This window comes from Diachasmimorpha longicaudata, chromosome 3, assembly GCF_034640455.1.
Source record: "Diachasmimorpha longicaudata isolate KC_UGA_2023 chromosome 3, iyDiaLong2, whole genome shotgun sequence".
NCBI lineage: Eukaryota > Metazoa > Arthropoda > Insecta > Hymenoptera > Braconidae > Diachasmimorpha > Diachasmimorpha longicaudata.
In genome coordinates, this window is record NC_087227.1 from 6,526,495 (window position 1) to 6,543,884 (window position 17,390).

A 17,390-nucleotide genomic window follows, 5' to 3' on the forward strand; every position below is an offset into this window, starting at 1 on the left:
TTATTTTCTCATTTTTAATCTTTCTCATAAAGCTTACATCTCAGAAATACGAATTTATTTCAATTAAAATCAACGTTTACGTCCTACCTCACTAACTCGATAATTTACAAAACTTATATACAATCCATTTTTCAAAAACTACATTAATTACTCATGATGAAATAAGTAAATTATGTCAGCGGATATGCCCCTCGTCATCTCATCAGTCGAGGACATAACGACTAATGTCGAATGCAGATTTATGTACTCTACATTCGTTGATAATCAATCTTACGATGAATTTTTAACTCTCAATTACGCCTTTACGATTCAAAAAATATATTTGCCATCTTCTACTTCAATTTGCCGCAGTAATTCATTATCATTCTGAAAAAATGCATTGAAAATTGAAAATAATTGTCGAGTTGTTTCAATTTGAAATAAATATCAATGTGCTAGAAAAAAAAAATATTGATCATTTAAAAGAAAAACAAAAAGTTTCATTCAATTGAATTACACCATAAAAATAATTAACAAAACTGAGATTGTTTCTCAACTATTTTTCATTGATTTCCGCGGCGGTTTCTGCTGCTTGGAGGGCAATTGTTTTTTTTTCACTAATTTTCTGTGTCTTACAATCCCTCAATTTGATATAATCGTTCTCAGATTCTTACAAAAGCTTTTCATCACGTAACAGTAGTGAAGTGGTGAGGGACTTCAAGTATTTGGACCTTTTGGTGTTTTATCGTCAGTGATCACCGTCAGAAAAAATCAAAACATGTTTATGAGACATTACATCCTTTCCCAGTTATTACATGCACCATTTTTCAAATAAAGATCCCCATAGAATACTAAATTAACAACTGAAGACATATTTCCCCCAACCACTTCATAAAGAAAAAACCTCCCGTCTCAAAAGATAATCACCCAACAACAGATAAATCATTGAAGTCTTCATGACTGACATTTCCGCAGGTGTTCGTGAAAAAAAAAATGCTCGGACGAGCTCGTATCGACCGCAGCACTTCGAAATTTCAACTTATTCCACAATAAATTAAAACAATCAAATTCCTCGTCTCGGTGCACTCGGTGCAAGTAATTGCAGTGCGGTCATGGCATCAGGGAACAATGAGTGATAGTTGACGAGTGGTACATAAGCAGCTGTTATAACTCTGCCAGCGAACCAGCGCCCATGAAGGGAGTTTACTGCAGCCACTGCTGTAGCTATTGATGGACATTTGACATAGACATTTCCCTGAGGGGAGGCCTGATCCACATAGACGTGAAGGACTCCACCGTGCTTGTTGCATTCCTCTATCACATCATCACGAATTTCTTTGGACCAGGTAGGATTCGTTTCACTGAAAACATAATTATCGTTGAAAAAAAATGTCAAATGGCAAATGATTGATGAAGTTTGAACAGTTTTGTTTATACGTTGGAAAAACTCGTGTTTTTTCGCGTGTAACTGTCACGAAATTATCAGAAAAATTACTCACTGACGAGTAATTTTAATAAAGATGATTTGCGTATTAATTTTGCATATATAGTCCCCCCGGTAAAATGTTGTTCTGGTCTCACCGGGTCTACATTATATGCAAATCAAAAACAAAATTAATAAATAGAGTATTACATACTTTTGAGGGTCGAACATGTTGGATAACATGAAACACTGTGTAGCTATGGGTGGTGCTGCTTGAGGGGGTGGTTGAGGGGTTGGTATCACAGGTGCCATGTTTAAGGCATTAGCAGCAGCTGGTGGTATCTCCAGACCAGTTCCCTCTGCTAGTTTAAACATCAGTTGAAGTCTGAAAAGGAAAAAAACGTATAGAATCAATTGGGAATATTTTAGGAATTAAAAAATCTTCACTTGTGAGTGTGGTAATTGTCTCGCAATAATAACAAAAAATTAGTTATAAAGTTGACTAATTTTTCAAAAACTATTTCAGCGCATTAATTTCGCATATCTGTACCCCCGACAGGATGGTATACTCGTCCCACCAGGCCTACGTTATATGCCATTGAAGAAAAACTCAAATTCATGTGTCATCGCTGGTTTTTACTTGAACACTTGAAAAAAAAATTTGATTCACAATATCCTCTCAATATTTACCTTCCAGTTGCCCCAAGGTCGATTCCACTTCTATCGAGTTCGTCAGTATCCAACAGCGATGGTCCCTGCATTAGATCAGTTCTCTCCGTGACATTTCCGACCTGGAAAATGAAAACACAAAAACTAATGAGTTAAATAAAATCAAATGCCGGAAAAACATGATAAATTTGTGATAATTGTTCGAAACGATTGTTCAGCCATTCTTATCGTTCTCAACAACAATCACAACTATATCAATGAGGAAAAAACTGCCAGAATAAAAATTACAGGAATGAGTCTATAATTTTATAAATGATAAAAACATTTATCCCGCTTTAATCCAAAGCTCATTACGGATAGGAGTGTTGATATCATTTTTTTTTTCATTCAGGAATGTCCTGTAATATCAGCAAGACGAGGGGCAAATTAAAATGTTGAATTTATCCCTATGATTTTTAACTTCGTCCAGTTATATTTCCAATAGATTTAAACAAAATTTGTCATCAATCCTGACCACTGACAATGATCCAACATACATAATCAGTTACCTTCATGGGCCTTCCAGCAAGTTCGAACCCATTCAACTGCTCCAAAGCTTTCTTAGCATCATCAGCATTTCTGAAAGTCAAGAATCCATACCCCTTGCTACGCCCAGTCTCCGGATCCATGATCAGTTGGATATTATCGATCTTTCCAAATGGCTCGAAGATACCCCGGAGCATGTCCTCGGTGATGTTGAAGTGTAGTGAGCCCACGTAGAGTCTCATAGGTCCTGTCTGACCCTTGGGCATTAGATTTGGCATAGAATTACCCATTCGATTTTTCTCGGCCTGTGTGTGCTGCACCACTATCGGAACTCCCAGGAGTTTTTGTCCGGAAAGACCCAGACCCAGAGTTACACTCTCTGGATCTTTGAACTCGACGTAGGCAATACCCTTGAATCGCCTCGTCTTGTTGCAGGTGATCAGTCTTACATCCTGAACTTTACCAACTGATGAGAAGAATTCCTCGAGATCTCGGGCTCGAATTCTCTGCGAGAGTTGCATACAAAATACTGTACGGGCATCCCGTTCTTCTGGTGTCAATTCATCTGTTCGCCTGTAATTAATTGATAGAAATTATTTAGCCACGACGATTGCAGAATTTATAATTATAAAAAGAGATTAGCGAAAAGTGCTCCAGTATCTTAACTCTTCAACGAAATAGGACACGAAAAATCTGACGAGTAATGACTCGAAAAATCATGAGGCTAATCTCTTTCGAATTTTTTAAATATGAACAAAAAAACTTACATTCCAAGAGGACTGACACCTTTGCCAAACGGAGGCCGAGCCCGAGGGAGTGTTATAGGTGTCAGGGACCTCTTTCTCCTTCCCCTCTCCCTATCCCTATCCTTCTCCCTCTCCCTTTCTCGCTCCCTCGTTTTTTCTCGATCACCTCGCTCAGGATGTCTGTCTTTCTCCTTTCTATCTCTAGAGCGTGATCTCCTCTTTCTCTCCCTATCCCGCTCACGATCGCTCCTATCCCCTCTCTCCTTTTCCCGCTCCCTTTCTCTCTCCCTATCTCTCTCCCTGTGTCCATCCCTTTCACGATCTCGTGAACGGCGTGATCGACGCTCTCTTGATTTTGATCGCGAGCGAGATCGATGTCTGCTTTTCCTAAAATATAATTTTCACAATCAATCCAGAGAATATATTTTTATTACGCAGAGAGAAATATTTCAAAAAAAAATCGTTAATTATCTCGATAGTTGATTTTCACTTTCAAATTTTCATTGATTCAATCAATTATTATTATCATCAAAAATGAGAAACTATAGAAAAGATTGAGGATGAAAGGGGAAAAACCGTTCAAAATTATCAGAAATTTTTTGAATAATTTTCTCTCAACGTAATTATTTTCAAAATGTTGTCAAAACACTGACTCGGTCGATGAGAAATGCGTGAGAACAATAATAATCTCTTTATAACTGAGTCCAGTCAATCAAAAATTAATAATCACCGATTTTTTAATAACTGACTCGTTACCGAATTTGTTTTTTAACATCGGCTAATACTCACCATCACTTGGGTATTACCGTTTGGGAATTATCGAAATAAAGCGGCATTTACACTAACTGTACGGTGTCTATAACAAAGAGAATATTTTTTGAGAGCGACTGTCACGTCGATGCTTACCGTCTGTTACTTTTTTTTTCATTTCTATTACGTCTTTAGTGTTGCTTTTCAAGTTTGGTATTTTTCAACGCGTTTTTGATGCATGTAACAATGTGCTATGAACAGAAAATCAAGAAAAATATCTGTGATAAGGTAAATAAGGCTCTTGAATAAATTCAAATGATCTGATCCATTGAATTGTGAAAAGATATATTAATTAGATTATTTATTAAAATTGCAATAAATTATGTTTGTGGCGGAAAAGTGTGGGATGGCCTTCCCGGCTGGCTCATTAAATTATTTAACACTCGTAATCTTCATTTTATTGTCGTGCGGAAATATGGTAAAACAGGCGACCATATATGGTCAGGTATTCCCTGAACTGAGACTTCCTCTGATCATTTGATAAACGCGAGACCGAAACGTCGTGAGTACGATAAGAGAACAACAATAAAAATCAGAAGGCTATACGAGAAAAAAATAAATAATTTACTTTAGAGACTTGCAAACAGTCACTAGATATTGATTTTCAATGAAACTTCTTTCTAGATTAACATTCGAAGCCTTATTCGCCTTAATGACAGAAATGGAAGAACAAAAAATGAATAATAAATGACTAAACTCACCCAGAACCTCTCCTGCTGGACCCATTCTCCCTGGACTTATCTTTGGACGATTCCTGCTCCTACGAACACCAAACAGTTGAATGCCATGCCAGCCAGCCAAGATGGCAGGGACGCGCGAACAAGGGGACAAAAAGCAAATCATTTGACGTTAGTTAAATCTCAATAATGATAATCATTAAATATTTAATAATCTTGAATCAATTAAACTCTTCAACTTCCTTCCGGAATTTTCAAGAATTCCCTCCAACGCCCATCAAGACCCACGAGTTACGTTGATCTCACAATATCATGATCTTTTACATTGAAAAATCATTAAAGGGTGAAGTGGAAGATGACACGGCTGACAATTTCTCAATACATTTCGGCAATGAGAGGTGAATTTGCCGAGTCGCAAAACCCGTCTCAAACTTACCAAATCGCTTATCGGGTTTTAGGAATGCATTGCAATCTTGGGTTGAGCATGCCTTGGTCTTAAACTACCAATGGCCAACCACACATCCTTTTTCTTCTGCAAAAGAGAGCCCTCGTCAAAGACAGTACGATTTTTTTTTTCATTTTTTTTTCAATTTTTTTTTATAAGACGTGATGGATCCTATTGTTTAGTATTCGGTGAATTCATCCATAAAATTCATCTCAGAACAATGTCATTCCAGAAAAATACATATGAGGGTATTCTTATTGAACATTTAATTAGCGAGGAAGGGGAACACGAAATCGTGACGTCAGCAGCATGCTTAGACATTCTAGGAGACAATATCAGGAGACAACGAAACCAGGAACTCAATGGTGATTACAATTATTAAAGTTCGCCGATAAACTTTCGAACAGTGGCCGTTAGAATCGTTGAGCGAATCAGATTGTGACGGGCTATTGTTATTATTGGAAATTGCAACGCAGCTGTCAATGAAATTGTACATAATATTTAATATTGGTAATAGTGAAATTTTGGGGAAGAGAGTAGTGAGCGATAAACAAAGTATTCCTTCATAACACGCAGAAGTTGTGGACTTTTCTTACATTACAACAATTATTTGAACAAATGATTCGGTAAATTCTGAACTTCGGGACAATTACGACTTTACACGCAGGCGCGTGACTCGACTGACAATCACTATTATGGGGAAAGGTATAAGTTGGATCATGAAACCGAGAGAGAGGAATAAACACTCGACGGGTTGACAAAGCGGAGACGCATTTAAATATTACATCAATAATTAGAAAAACGTTCCATAAAAAATATTTGACAGTCGTAGAAGATGGAACAAATCAATCAATTTGATAAATGAATGATGAATTTGAGGATTTTACATGATGCCAGATAATTTAGCTGGAATAAAATTGTTTGCCAACGTTTTTCTGGAATGAATTCACCTTAAACCCTATTGTTTCATCTAATATGCCTAGTCTCTGCACTCATCATTATTATTCGATGATTATTACAATGCACAACGTGAATTTTTCCCATTTGTATGTTAAAATATGGAAGAACTGAGATTACATGAAAAGACATCATTGTAAGCCTCCGAGGAATTCCCAGATCTAGAAAAACTCCGTAAAATCAATGAAATCAATGAAAATTGAATATAGCAATGGCAAAATGAGACGAATGGATTATTTTAAAAATAACAAAGGATAGGGTACAAAGTTTTGCTTTTGTGATAATTTTTTTTTTCAAAGAAAAGTGCAAGTTTACCTCGTGATGACCGTAGATTGAGCTCAATTGATGAATCACTCTCTGAGTTATGAATATTTAAAAAATTCAAGTGCCCATTCTACCCCGTCCTCTCAGATTTTTGTCTAGGAGAGAAACATAGTATCAGGAAAGACAAATGGACTTTCGTGAGTACCTCCTTTATAGAAGTTAATGAAAACGAAAATAATTTCACTGTCTTGTTTAAATATCGAGGTAAATTGACAACAAATTGTGCTTTTGAAGATTGATCATCTCAGTTTGCCACTTTCTACGGAATCTAATCAGGAAAAATACCTTTTCCTCGAGTATAATTATCTCCAGGTTATCTTCTACATCCGCTTAAACTCCTCTCTCACCCCCCAAATCTTACCATTATCGAGCCCAACAACAACAAATTCAGTGATGTAAAGGAGGTGGAAAGGGTGAGTTAATTTCCCTCGAACGACAGTTTTTTATGAATATATCTTCAGCTAATCACGAAAAACTGGTTTGCTCAAAAGTAGGGGAGGGGGCCAAACTTACATGTTGTCAAGCTCTAAGAATATCCAAATATCTAGTTCATTTTTTTTTATTTCAATCCCTTTTATTTTTAATTTTCCAAATACTCGTGTATTTTCCAAATACACGAGTACTTTTTAAAATTAATTCATAAGCACAACATTTTTTGCCATACAAATTAGCTGTTTGTAATCGTAATAAAGGCACTGAAATAACGCTGAACGTTCGTCATTTTGTTCAGGGATTTCGCAGGGAAATCCTACAATACTTGGACATCCTTAACAGCCTCCCCTAGACATGCCTCACCCTCTCCCACTCTTCACACATGAATTCCATCAACAAAAGAAATTGAGAAAAAAATAAATAAAAATGATGATAGTGATGGCAATGGCTTAAGTACCTCTTATTCAAGTGCATTCAAGGAACTTGCTGTAGAGCATCGGTACGACCGAGAGGGTACATTTGTTACGTACCATCTATAAGTACAGAAAATTATGGCATTGATCAATCAATTAAAATGAATTTCCAATGTTTCATTAAAATCTCTACTTCTCTTTCATCATATTATCAATTAGCATTCAGCCAATACGTGAAATGAGGACGCCGATCTCAACGATTACACAATGCCGCAGTTATTAATATTTTCTTTCCACTCTTAATGATGGAATAAATTTACTCATTCCTCTGTTCGAATAATAGTCCGTCTGTTTCATTACAAACAATTCATTTCATCAACACTTACCCCTTTTCTGTACGGTGCCTCGAGCATCGCCTCTACGTCCAAGTCCTCCGCCATTGTGCGACTTGGAGATGTTTCTGAAATGCCACGCATTAGCACACGACAATTTCAATGATTAGAACTCACTGGTGAATTATGGATTTTCTGAATTTGTCCTTCTGTGTTCACTTTACGTGTTTACTCCGGTAGATTGGACAATGAGAAATTGAGCGTTTTTTGGACTCTTCAGGAAGTATTGAATATATTTTTGGTAGAATTTTTGCTGAGATATATTCTCGCGAAGGTTTAAGCAAGAGGCAAGAATAAAAATGGCTGACTGATTGTGCCTGTGTGCTAATTGTGGGGTCTTGCCGGAAGTGACGTCGAATGTTGGTGGTGGAAGAGGGAAACGAGACCTCTGATGGCAGCGTGAGGTAGTAGGGAACGATGGTGCTGCCACTGGTGAGTGTTTTTTGTAACTTTCTCGATGAATGTCGGACGATAAAGTAGAACAATGGAGGGAAATTTAACTGGCAATACTCAATTGTTTAATGATTCTAGTTTAACAATATGAATCTATGGTTTTTCATTTTACGACGAACCCTCCCAGAAGCCACCAGGGTGTGATATTGGCGTTCGATCTCACACGCAAGCAGATAATTTTAGAACAATAACACCTTCCATTTGAGAACAAAAATACATTTAATTTTAGAACAAAGGAAGAATTCTGAATTACAGAAAGAGAAATCATTTCAAATACATGAAAAGGTCTTAATTAGTGAATATATACTCAATTTAAGCTTCTTCTCTCATCAACTTGTGAAAATCGTTCCAAAATAAAAAATTTCGCTCATTTATTTTGGATGGAAATGAAAAAATTCACTGTAATCGTCGTCACCGGACTTACTCATCCCATCTCACGTTCACCGTTAAATAACAATTTATTGATATCTAAAGAGCCACTTCAGTGTATTAAAAAAAACTTAAATAACGTAATTAATAATGTTGAAAATTTATTTACTGGCGAATGAAATACGTCTGCTCTGAATCGTACCCATTAATTTAGCATTGTACTGACGAAACCATAAAAGTGCTTTCTCATTTGTCCCGCTAATTATGAAAGTATATCGACAATATAATTTATTTCCCAGCGACATATCAAGCGACATTGTTTACAGTTGTTCAACATTGTCCTCTCAAACCACTCATTTCTTTCGACGACTCCACAGACATCAAGGATGTCACATTTCGATCATTGTTGGATTTACACTCTCATTACAGAATTTATTACCACGGGAGTGCATTGACAATAATTTAATATCACCAATAGCAACAAAAATTTCGTTTGTTGTTACAAAGTTAGCACTAACGTAATGGCCAGGTTATTTACAAACAACGTCTATTTTAATGCTGTTCAACAGTACCAGCCTTGTTGAAAAATCACCGAGAAATTTGATGTATTTAGTCGGCGAAATTGCAATGACATTTCCAATTAAAAAAAAATCATTTTCATGACTACTATCCCTCGCAGTTCTCAAAAATATTGGTAAAAACTAAATTACTTCACAGATGAAGATGTGTTAATTCTAGTCATTAATTAGATAACTCCTCCGCTCTTGACAATTCCAGAAAAAAAATTAGTATTAAAATTAATTTCACTCGGTTAAAACATAATTTGAAAATTAAAATTGTCCTTACACTCCCATGAACATCATTAATAATCCCAAATAATTATCAACCATTCATTGCCCCAGTCCATATATGTTTTGTCGGTATGTTCTTTGAATTGTTATTCAGAACGTCGGCATCGAAAGGCACAAAGAATATTGAATCGACGACGATTACCGAGAGACATTGAAACAAAGATGAATCAGCAATGAAGTGGCTAAACGTAAAAATTCACGTGTTGCTGGATTGGATAGTAAATCACCTAGGAAGATCAATTTCACCTGGGTTCTACATATTTTTACAAGATCTTCGGACGTTTATTCTGTAAAAAACACTTGTGTCAGAGGTGTTGAAATATCTATTACGTTTTACCAATTTATTGTGAAAATTTTTAATCGAGTGATTCACGTATGAAAAATTTAATGTCATTAAATTTTTAAGAGATTTCTATTAAAAATTCCTTTTTTTCACCAACTCTATTGAACATTTTGAAGCGTTGTCGTTTATTTTTCAGTAGATTGTGTATTCTAATGAAAAAAATCTGGGTGTGTTAATTTCTCTAAATAATTTTAGGAGATTAAATTTTCAAGTTTTTTTCCTTTAGTTTTGAAGAGTCAGTAGAACTTCATTTTCTTTAATTAAGTCCCGTTCTCCTCAAAGGAAAGTGGACATTATTCGTTTTTGCTGTATTCAAAGAAAAGAAAAACTTGGAAAATTAATGTCCATTTTCTCTCGTAAAAAATCTATATTTTTTTTAGCAAATGTCTCCAATAGAATTGACACAGGAACTGAAATCGAGAAAGAATTTCCTCCGAGAAAACACTAGATATCTTCCATGAGTTTTTCAGTAGATATTTTTCATGATAAGAACCATTAATTTTCCAATCACTCAGATCCTGAAGCATCTCGACGTATGGAGCGAACTGTATGTTATCGTAATTTTGAAATAATTCTATCAAAAGTTTCACTTTTTCGTGTCCGTTCTATTGAACATTATGAAGCGTCATCGTGTTTTTTAATAAATATATTTTTTGAGGAGTATGTGTATGTTAAATTTTCTAGATAACGTTGGGGAATTAATTTTTCAAGAATTTTCTTCTTGGATTTACCGAGCGCATTAAATTGGACTTCTTTCAGTTTTAAAGGTCAATAGAATGTCATTTTTCTATACAATAATGTTTATTGAGACATCTTTAATAGGAATCCCTTGGCCTAAGTTATCTTAAAAAAAAATAGAAAAAACTTTAGCTGAGGAATTTCTACATAAAAATCTCAATGGAATTATCGAAAAATAAAAAAAATTCAATAGTCGCCTAACTAATTCTCATCTTATTATTTATTAATTTTTCGTGTTTAATTATAAAAAACAAGTGCAAATAGCGTAAAAAAATTGAAAATTAATCGCCGATTTCTCTAAAGAACTCTACAATTTTATTCTATCAGACGTCTCCAATGGAATTGCCCCGAAAGCCGAAACTAATTAAATAGATTCTCCTCAGCTAAAGACCTAGATTATCAGATTAAATTTTTCAATACATGTCCTGAACGACGACAGCCATTATCCACCGAATTACTCACACCTCAACATCAGCCACTTCGACTTTTCCCGAATCAATCCTCAAGATCTTGATTCTGTTCATATCAATAATAAACACCAAATGAATAATCCTTCATTTAATCATATCCACATTATCATTAATAAAATAAAAATTCTTAATAACGCTAATTTGCTGGATGTGAACTGAGTGCGTTATGTAGTGCCTGCTGTTGATCACTGTTTAAAGCAGCAATACATGCTTGAAACATGGAATCATTGCTCTGTATTTGCCTGACGATACCAATGATCCTGTGAATCACTGGATTATCACTTGGCACAGCGTCTCTGAACAATGCTTCAGCAAAGAAGCTAATGAGTTTCGGTAAATTAGCATTAGTTGGGCCTAGAACAATGGGATGATTAGCCTCTATAAGATCACAAAGATATCCATAAACATGAGGTGCCTCATCCTCATCCTCAACAACTGGTAGCCATGATAACCAGTGTGGAAGTACCTCATCGACATTGATAGCTGTACTGTTGTATTTGAGGATTTTTGTTACAGCTGATATGGCATTCTCAGTGGCATTGAGTTTCTCTGGGGTGCGTGAATCAGGTTCATTGATAACTTCAATGAGCCTTGGAAGTGCCTCAGCACATGCTGATGCAAATCCCTCACCAGCATGTTGTCCAAGTACACCACAGCCATAAGCAGCTGCTTGCCTCACTTCTCCAGATTTGTCTGTCAAGTATTGGAGCATTGGTCTGAGGAAAAACTCTTGATATTTGGCACAAGCTGGTCCACCGTACTCTATCACATCGTCGAAAACACAGAGTGCCCACTGATGATCTGACCATGCTCTCTCTGGTGCCAAGAGCTTTACAAAATGGCCACAAATCTGATCGAAGAAGGGGAAAAAGGTTTCTTTGTGGGTGGTGAAGAGGGCATGGAGAATGTCAGCTATCTTGTTAAGCGTGTAGACGTCCACGTAGTCCTCATCGGCCAATTGTTCTTCTACGACTTCGTCGTAGTCCTCATCCTTTCGTTTTTCTAATCGGGCTACTGCCTTCTCGAAGTGCTCGTTGAGAAGTTTGTCCAAGATTCGAAGAAGCTCAGCCATTTGAGCGGCGTTTAGACAACCCGGACCGAGCGTATCGATGCAATTTGCTTGGGAGAAGAGGAGCTCCATGAGCACTTCAGATTCAGGTTCTGTGTCGATGGCTTTGAGGAGTTCTGGGCATATGTATGCCCACATACCTTCTAAATATTGAGTTCCTGCAAGAATGAGTGTCGTGGTTAGATCTTTACGTGAAGAATGACCTTTATTTGTCATGAAATTAGTTGAGTAATTAAAAGGCGGTAGCAAAATTGTCAGTTGGTTATGAAATAGACTGTTCGTTCTAATACTATGATTCAGGACAAATAGCCAGAATCAACTCTCAAGAACATTTGATAAACAACCTATAGGTACCTGGCTATCAAAACGATAGCTGGGTATAAAGGCTGAATATCAGTGTACTCTACCACCGACGTAACGCCATCACAATATTTAGGTAATTGGACTGCTGACTCGGTCTGTGGCGGTTTAAAATTAATGTCATAATTGATTACTTGTTTTATTAATCAGGTAATTGTCAATAAATATTATATATTCAGTCGGTTTTTTAAGGGAATAAGAAGATTGAAAAATACAAGGTATTTACAAACCTTTAATTTTTGCACACTCGAGCAAACAAGGGAGACTCTCGGCGGCTGCAGTCCTCACACCATCATAAAAATAAAACTTCAACATAGGCACCATGAGCCTCACAACTTCCTCCGCATAATCAGCAAATCCCTCCTTCAGTTCTCGTGCATAACACACCAGCATTTCACATGCCGAAGCTTTGTCCTCCAGTCCAGCTGTTTTTATTCCAAAATTTTGTTGCTCTCCAAGAGAAACAAATTGCCAGTCTACATCTCCCTCAACTCCCTCCATATCTTCGTTGTCCAGTAAAGCAACTTCCGGCTTCATGGCAGCAGCACGAAGAACAGGACCCATGACAATTGGCAAATATTGCTCAAATTGTTTTCCCAAAATTTTACAGAGACGAGCCCAGGCAGAAATGAGGTAACTTATCTGTGGATCGTCGTCTGGAAGTTCACCCTCTGAGTGTGTCGTCAACAACATGTCCATTACCTCACTCGCATCAGTAATGAATTTCTCAGGACCCACAGCAAGACCAATCAAACTTACACACTCGATCGTCTTTCCTCGGAGTAATTTATGCTCCTGCTGATTTGCATTTTGAATTATGTACTTTAGACACGGCATTAGTCTATCGTAGTACGTTAAAAATTGTTCTTCACAGGTATCAGCTACTGAAGCGATAGTAGTAACAACCTGTTCAAGCACTAATTTAGTGCCTTTCTCAACCAATTCCTGGAATTTAGCAGTGAGAATTCCTTCGAGTTTAGCCATAATGGCATCCAAATAAGGCGTCAGAATATTCTTCGGGCAGTCCTCGCTGAAATTAACCAGTGCAGCACCAGCATGAGCCTGCACCCTAGGATTTGCATTGTCATCCAATACCATGAGTAGTCCAGGTATGACTTTGTCATGGAATTTTTTCTCAAAAAAGGGGGCAAAGTCAGTTGACATTTGTCCCACGGCATTGCACGCGGCATAGCGTACTCTTGGGTGCTGCAATGACAGAATGAAAAAAAAAATCATGAATTTGTCGTTTACATAAATGCAAAGTGAAACATGTAGAGAGAAATTCGCAATGTAAATTTCCCGTTATTAACTTGAGACTTGCTAATCGCATCAAGGCTCAGACAGTACAGGAATTTCGCACATACAATTCAGACTATCAACTATCAAAACGATAATTTCGAGTCGAATCGAGTGTTGATTTTATTCTACCACTGACGTAACGCTATTTTATCTCGTCATTGGGATTAAAATAGCTGACTCGGTCCGTGGATCAGAGAAATTACTGGTGACGGAGAAAAATCAGGGCAATTGATAAAATTCATTTTATATATCTTCCTCAATCTACTTTTTTCGAGCACAATTTATCGACAAAAATGTATATATTCTTTTTTTTAAGGTAATTCTTTTAAAGAATAATATCTAGTAAGAATTGAAGTTGAATTATTATCAACATTTATGACTCGATGTGTTCTACAACGATAGCAAACATATAACTTCTGCAATTCTTTAACGCGATTCACTACGTTACTGTCCTTATATGACTTCACGGTTCTTACATGTTAAACTGTTTAGAAAACTCTAGGATTTTCTTTTAAAAACCCTCTTGAAATTTCCTAGAAATTTCCAAAGACATTGGAACTCCAGTACAATTCTACAGAATTGTGTAGACGAGAAATCCCATAAAGTTTTCATTTCAAAGCCCTAAATTGTCATATCAAATTATTCCCGTAGTACCATTTTCTATATTATTTTTTTCAATAACTAAATAAAATGAAATAAAAATAATTGTAATCCATGGAATGAGAATGACCTACCGGATCTTGTAAATATTGAACGATTCCCTCCATGATCTGTGGAAGAATAGCTTCCATCTGTTTATGGCATCCCTCACCAACAGCGGAAATGGCCATGAGCGCAGCGTGCCTGTACTTCCAATCAGTATTACTCAACATGCTTGGAATATTTTGTACAATTTGTGGCAGCATTGTCTTCCCCCCAAGCCCACACGATAATCTATCCAATGCACTCTCAGCAATCACTTTATTACTGTCATTATCCTCCTCAATGATTTCATCTGAGACACTCCACTCCTCATCGTCCTCAAGATCGGTCATCATTTTAAGGACAAGTGGTACAAGAGCGACGATGTACTTGCCACCGACCTTTCGTATCATTGCTGGTGCTGTTTCTGATAGGGTAACGATAACTTCGAGGGCCAATTGCCTCCAGGAATCGCCCATTTCCTCGTTTGAAAATATCTTCATACACATTTCCATTATATTTTCTAATTGGGGTCGAAGGAATTTTGGGGTTGTCTCGGCCAAGTCTATGAGGACCTTCAGAAGGGCTTCGTCATCCTGTTTTTCTACTGATTGGGCAGTAACTTGGACAAGCGGTCCCAGTAGCTCGGAAAAGTGTTTTTGAATGTTTGCCTCCTTCTCGTGGAGAATTATGAAGGCTCCTATTGCTCTCACTGCTTGAAATCGCACCTACACAGAAAAAAAAAACGTTTCCTAAAACACCTATTTTTCTATACTACTGTAAACCTATTTAATGTTTGCTCCGTATCTGTCTGTAAATTATAACTTCAGAATTTACAGTCATCAGAAAACATTTTTTTTCTAGGAAGAAATTGTGACGAAAGTTATGAACTTTTACACCTTCATGTATCGATCCTTCCATCTCTCAAGACTAAGGGGTCCTGCTGATAAATGAACAAATTAATTTTTTAACTCACCTCGTAATTGGTAGCATCGAGAACAGACTGCTGCAACATTTGCTTGATGAGATCTAAATAACTGGCCTGTTGATTTCCAAACACTCCTGGTACAGATCTGCAGGACGAGAGCAAGTAAACAAATATAATTAAATTCATTTAGGTTTAGCATAAGAGAGGCTATTTCATTGGGCTTACGTAAATATACGGAGAGCACTCTCTTTGAGTGCTGGCAATGGGCCATTAGCGCACTGAAATAGGAACTGGAGAAACTCCGGCCATTGATTATTGCCATCATCGTCGATTAAACTTCTTGCTACTTCAGCAGCAACTTCACAAACTTTACGTCTGATTGAGTCTGATTGTTCATTCTGTACTGACAATAGAATCTGCTTCTTGAGCTCTGTTCGGGCCTCCGGTGGAATCTGTTGAGCAGAAGTTTATAATTTAGGAGCGAATTGGCAAACCAATTAAATTTTTGTTGTTGGCCAGTTTCCAATAAATATCTTAACGTTTATTTAGAATGAAAAAATGTTATATACCTTCGGGTAAAAAACCATAAATTCTGAAGAAAATAATCTCCGGAGCAATACAGCCGCCAATCCTCGTATTTCCTCTGTCAGTAGTGGATTGCATATTGAATTGAGTAGGCATGTTACTTTCTGCTCAATCGGTAAATTCTTGTACGCCTCCTAGAATCCCAAAAACTTGAATCAATCTTCACAAAAAAATTAAATCACCTGAATATTTAAACTAAAACAATTGAGATCAAATTTTTAGTTACTCGTGTCATAGTCATATGATTAATTTTTCATTCGCCATGCAATACATGGAAAAGTCATTGTCCAGTCATCGAGAATTGACTGTTTTCCGCTGCAGTCCTTTATCTCAAGTTATTTAATCATCTCATTCCATTATTTTGATTCCATGGTATATTTCGAACCCCGGAAAGTTAAATAAAGGATTTTCGGCCATAAGCGCAATTCCCAACCGAGCCGAAGGCGACGAAAAATTACACCCTCAGAAAAATTAAAAAATTCTGGAATTCAGCAATATGGAAGGCTTTATTCTGAAAGAATGTAAAATCTGCCAGACACCGAATGAGTGTCCGATGAATAGCACGTTGGCCCCTGCATTATGATTCACAGCCATACTCATGTGTAGGCCGAGTATGGCGCCACGATATGTAACCTCAAAACTCGCGTGACAATTAATTCCCTCATCACCCCCAGCCCCTCCAGAGACCGTGTAAAACCGATTCCAGGGACGATGGGCTCCTCCAAGGGTGCAAAAGTTTCGCTATTTTTTTTTTCTCATCTCCCCACCCTCTCAGGACTAATGGACACGAGAGTGAATGAAGGAGGCGCGTCTCTACCCTGCCACGCGATGACTCCATTTTACACGATTCCAATAAATCCCTTGATCTTTTCACCGTAATAAATCAACTTCCGTGAGGGCGACGACGTAAAATGAGGCGAACGAACTCATTAACGAGAAACCGATCGGCGATTGATTATGAAATAAACGAAATTATACCCGAAATTGAATGGACTGAATTATCAACGGGAAATTCCCATGCGGGTCTGCCAAACACGATGGCAACGTGATTCACCTTTTATGTCAGTCACAGCGAAAAATGCAGTCAGTGCACGATTTTACATCTCGAGTCATGAAAAATTAATATTAAAAAATAAATCTTACCTCAGCTTGAGTGCGGACGTCGTTGTCGGTGCTTAAAAATGTGTTCAAAAGCTGTTGAAATGGTTCGGGGTCTGCCGCCATTGTCGCCGAAATAAAATGGGAGCACTCAGCACTGTACCGCGCAACTTCTCCGCAGGTTGATCCGTTGAACCTCCCCACCACTCGAATTATCGGAGAAGGAGAAGCGCCAGGTTTACCAACGATGAGGAAGAAAAAAGGTGGGAGGTTTTGGCGCGATTATGACGGAAACATTGGCACTGAAGTTTGCTGATTGGATTCGTTAGGGGAAACTTCAGGTCGGATTTCATC

The 17,390-nt window shown here is 37.3% G+C and overlaps 2 protein-coding genes and 1 non-coding gene across 3 annotated transcripts; all 3 read right to left on the reverse strand.

The window, feature by feature from the left end:
* LOC135160408 (RNA-binding protein 39-like) lies at nt 1-7,927 on the reverse strand. Its single transcript, XM_064116926.1, has 7 exons — nt 7,787-7,927; nt 4,854-4,912; nt 3,364-3,729; nt 2,620-3,169; nt 2,093-2,193; nt 1,617-1,787; nt 1-1,340 (listed from the first exon to the last, which is right to left on the reverse strand). Exons 1-7 carry the CDS (start codon nt 7,874-7,876, stop codon nt 1,043-1,045), a joined length of 1,635 nt encoding a protein of 544 aa, XP_063972996.1. The 5' UTR covers nt 7,877-7,927; the 3' UTR covers nt 1-1,042.
* Nucleotides 7,445-17,240, reverse strand: Karybeta3 (Karyopherin beta 3). The gene is made up of 8 exons (XM_064116901.1): nt 17,082-17,240; nt 15,923-16,072; nt 15,579-15,805; nt 15,402-15,498; nt 14,479-15,153; nt 12,676-13,651; nt 7,787-12,243; nt 7,445-7,520 (listed from the first exon to the last, which is right to left on the reverse strand). Exons 1-7 carry the CDS (start codon nt 17,160-17,162, stop codon nt 11,153-11,155), a joined length of 3,297 nt encoding a protein of 1,098 aa, XP_063972971.1. The 5' UTR covers nt 17,163-17,240; the 3' UTR covers nt 7,445-7,520; nt 7,787-11,152.
* LOC135161058 (small Cajal body-specific RNA 8) lies at nt 15,216-15,345 on the reverse strand. Its single transcript, XR_010298689.1, has one exon. It is a non-coding gene; the product is annotated as a small Cajal body-specific RNA 8 (non-coding RNA).
* Nucleotides 17,241-17,390: the final 150 nt, after the last annotated feature.

Excerpts from the sequence above, each read along its gene's own strand:
- Karybeta3 (XM_064116901.1), bottom strand. The coding sequence starts at position 17,162 with ATGGCGGCAGACCCCGAACCATTTCAACAGCTTTTGAACACATTTTTA. Across the intron at positions 16,073-17,081 it reads ACGTCCGCACTCAAGCTGAG|GAGGCGTACAAGAATTTACC; the intron begins GTAAGATTTATT and ends TTGGGATTCTAG. Across the intron at positions 15,806-15,922 it reads TTATGGTTTTTTACCCGAAG|ATTCCACCGGAGGCCCGAAC; the intron begins GTATATAACATT and ends TCTGCTCAACAG.
- LOC135160408 (XM_064116926.1), bottom strand. The coding sequence starts at position 7,876 with ATGCGTGGCATTTCAGAAACATCTCCAAGTCGCACAATGGCGGAGGAC. Across the intron at positions 3,730-4,853 it reads TCCAGCAGGAGAGGTTCTGG|GAAAAGCAGACATCGATCTC; the intron begins GTGAGTTTAGTC and ends ATTATATTTTAG. Across the intron at positions 3,170-3,363 it reads GGTGTCAGTCCTCTTGGAAT|GCGAACAGATGAATTGACAC; the intron begins GTAAGTTTTTTT and ends AATTAATTACAG.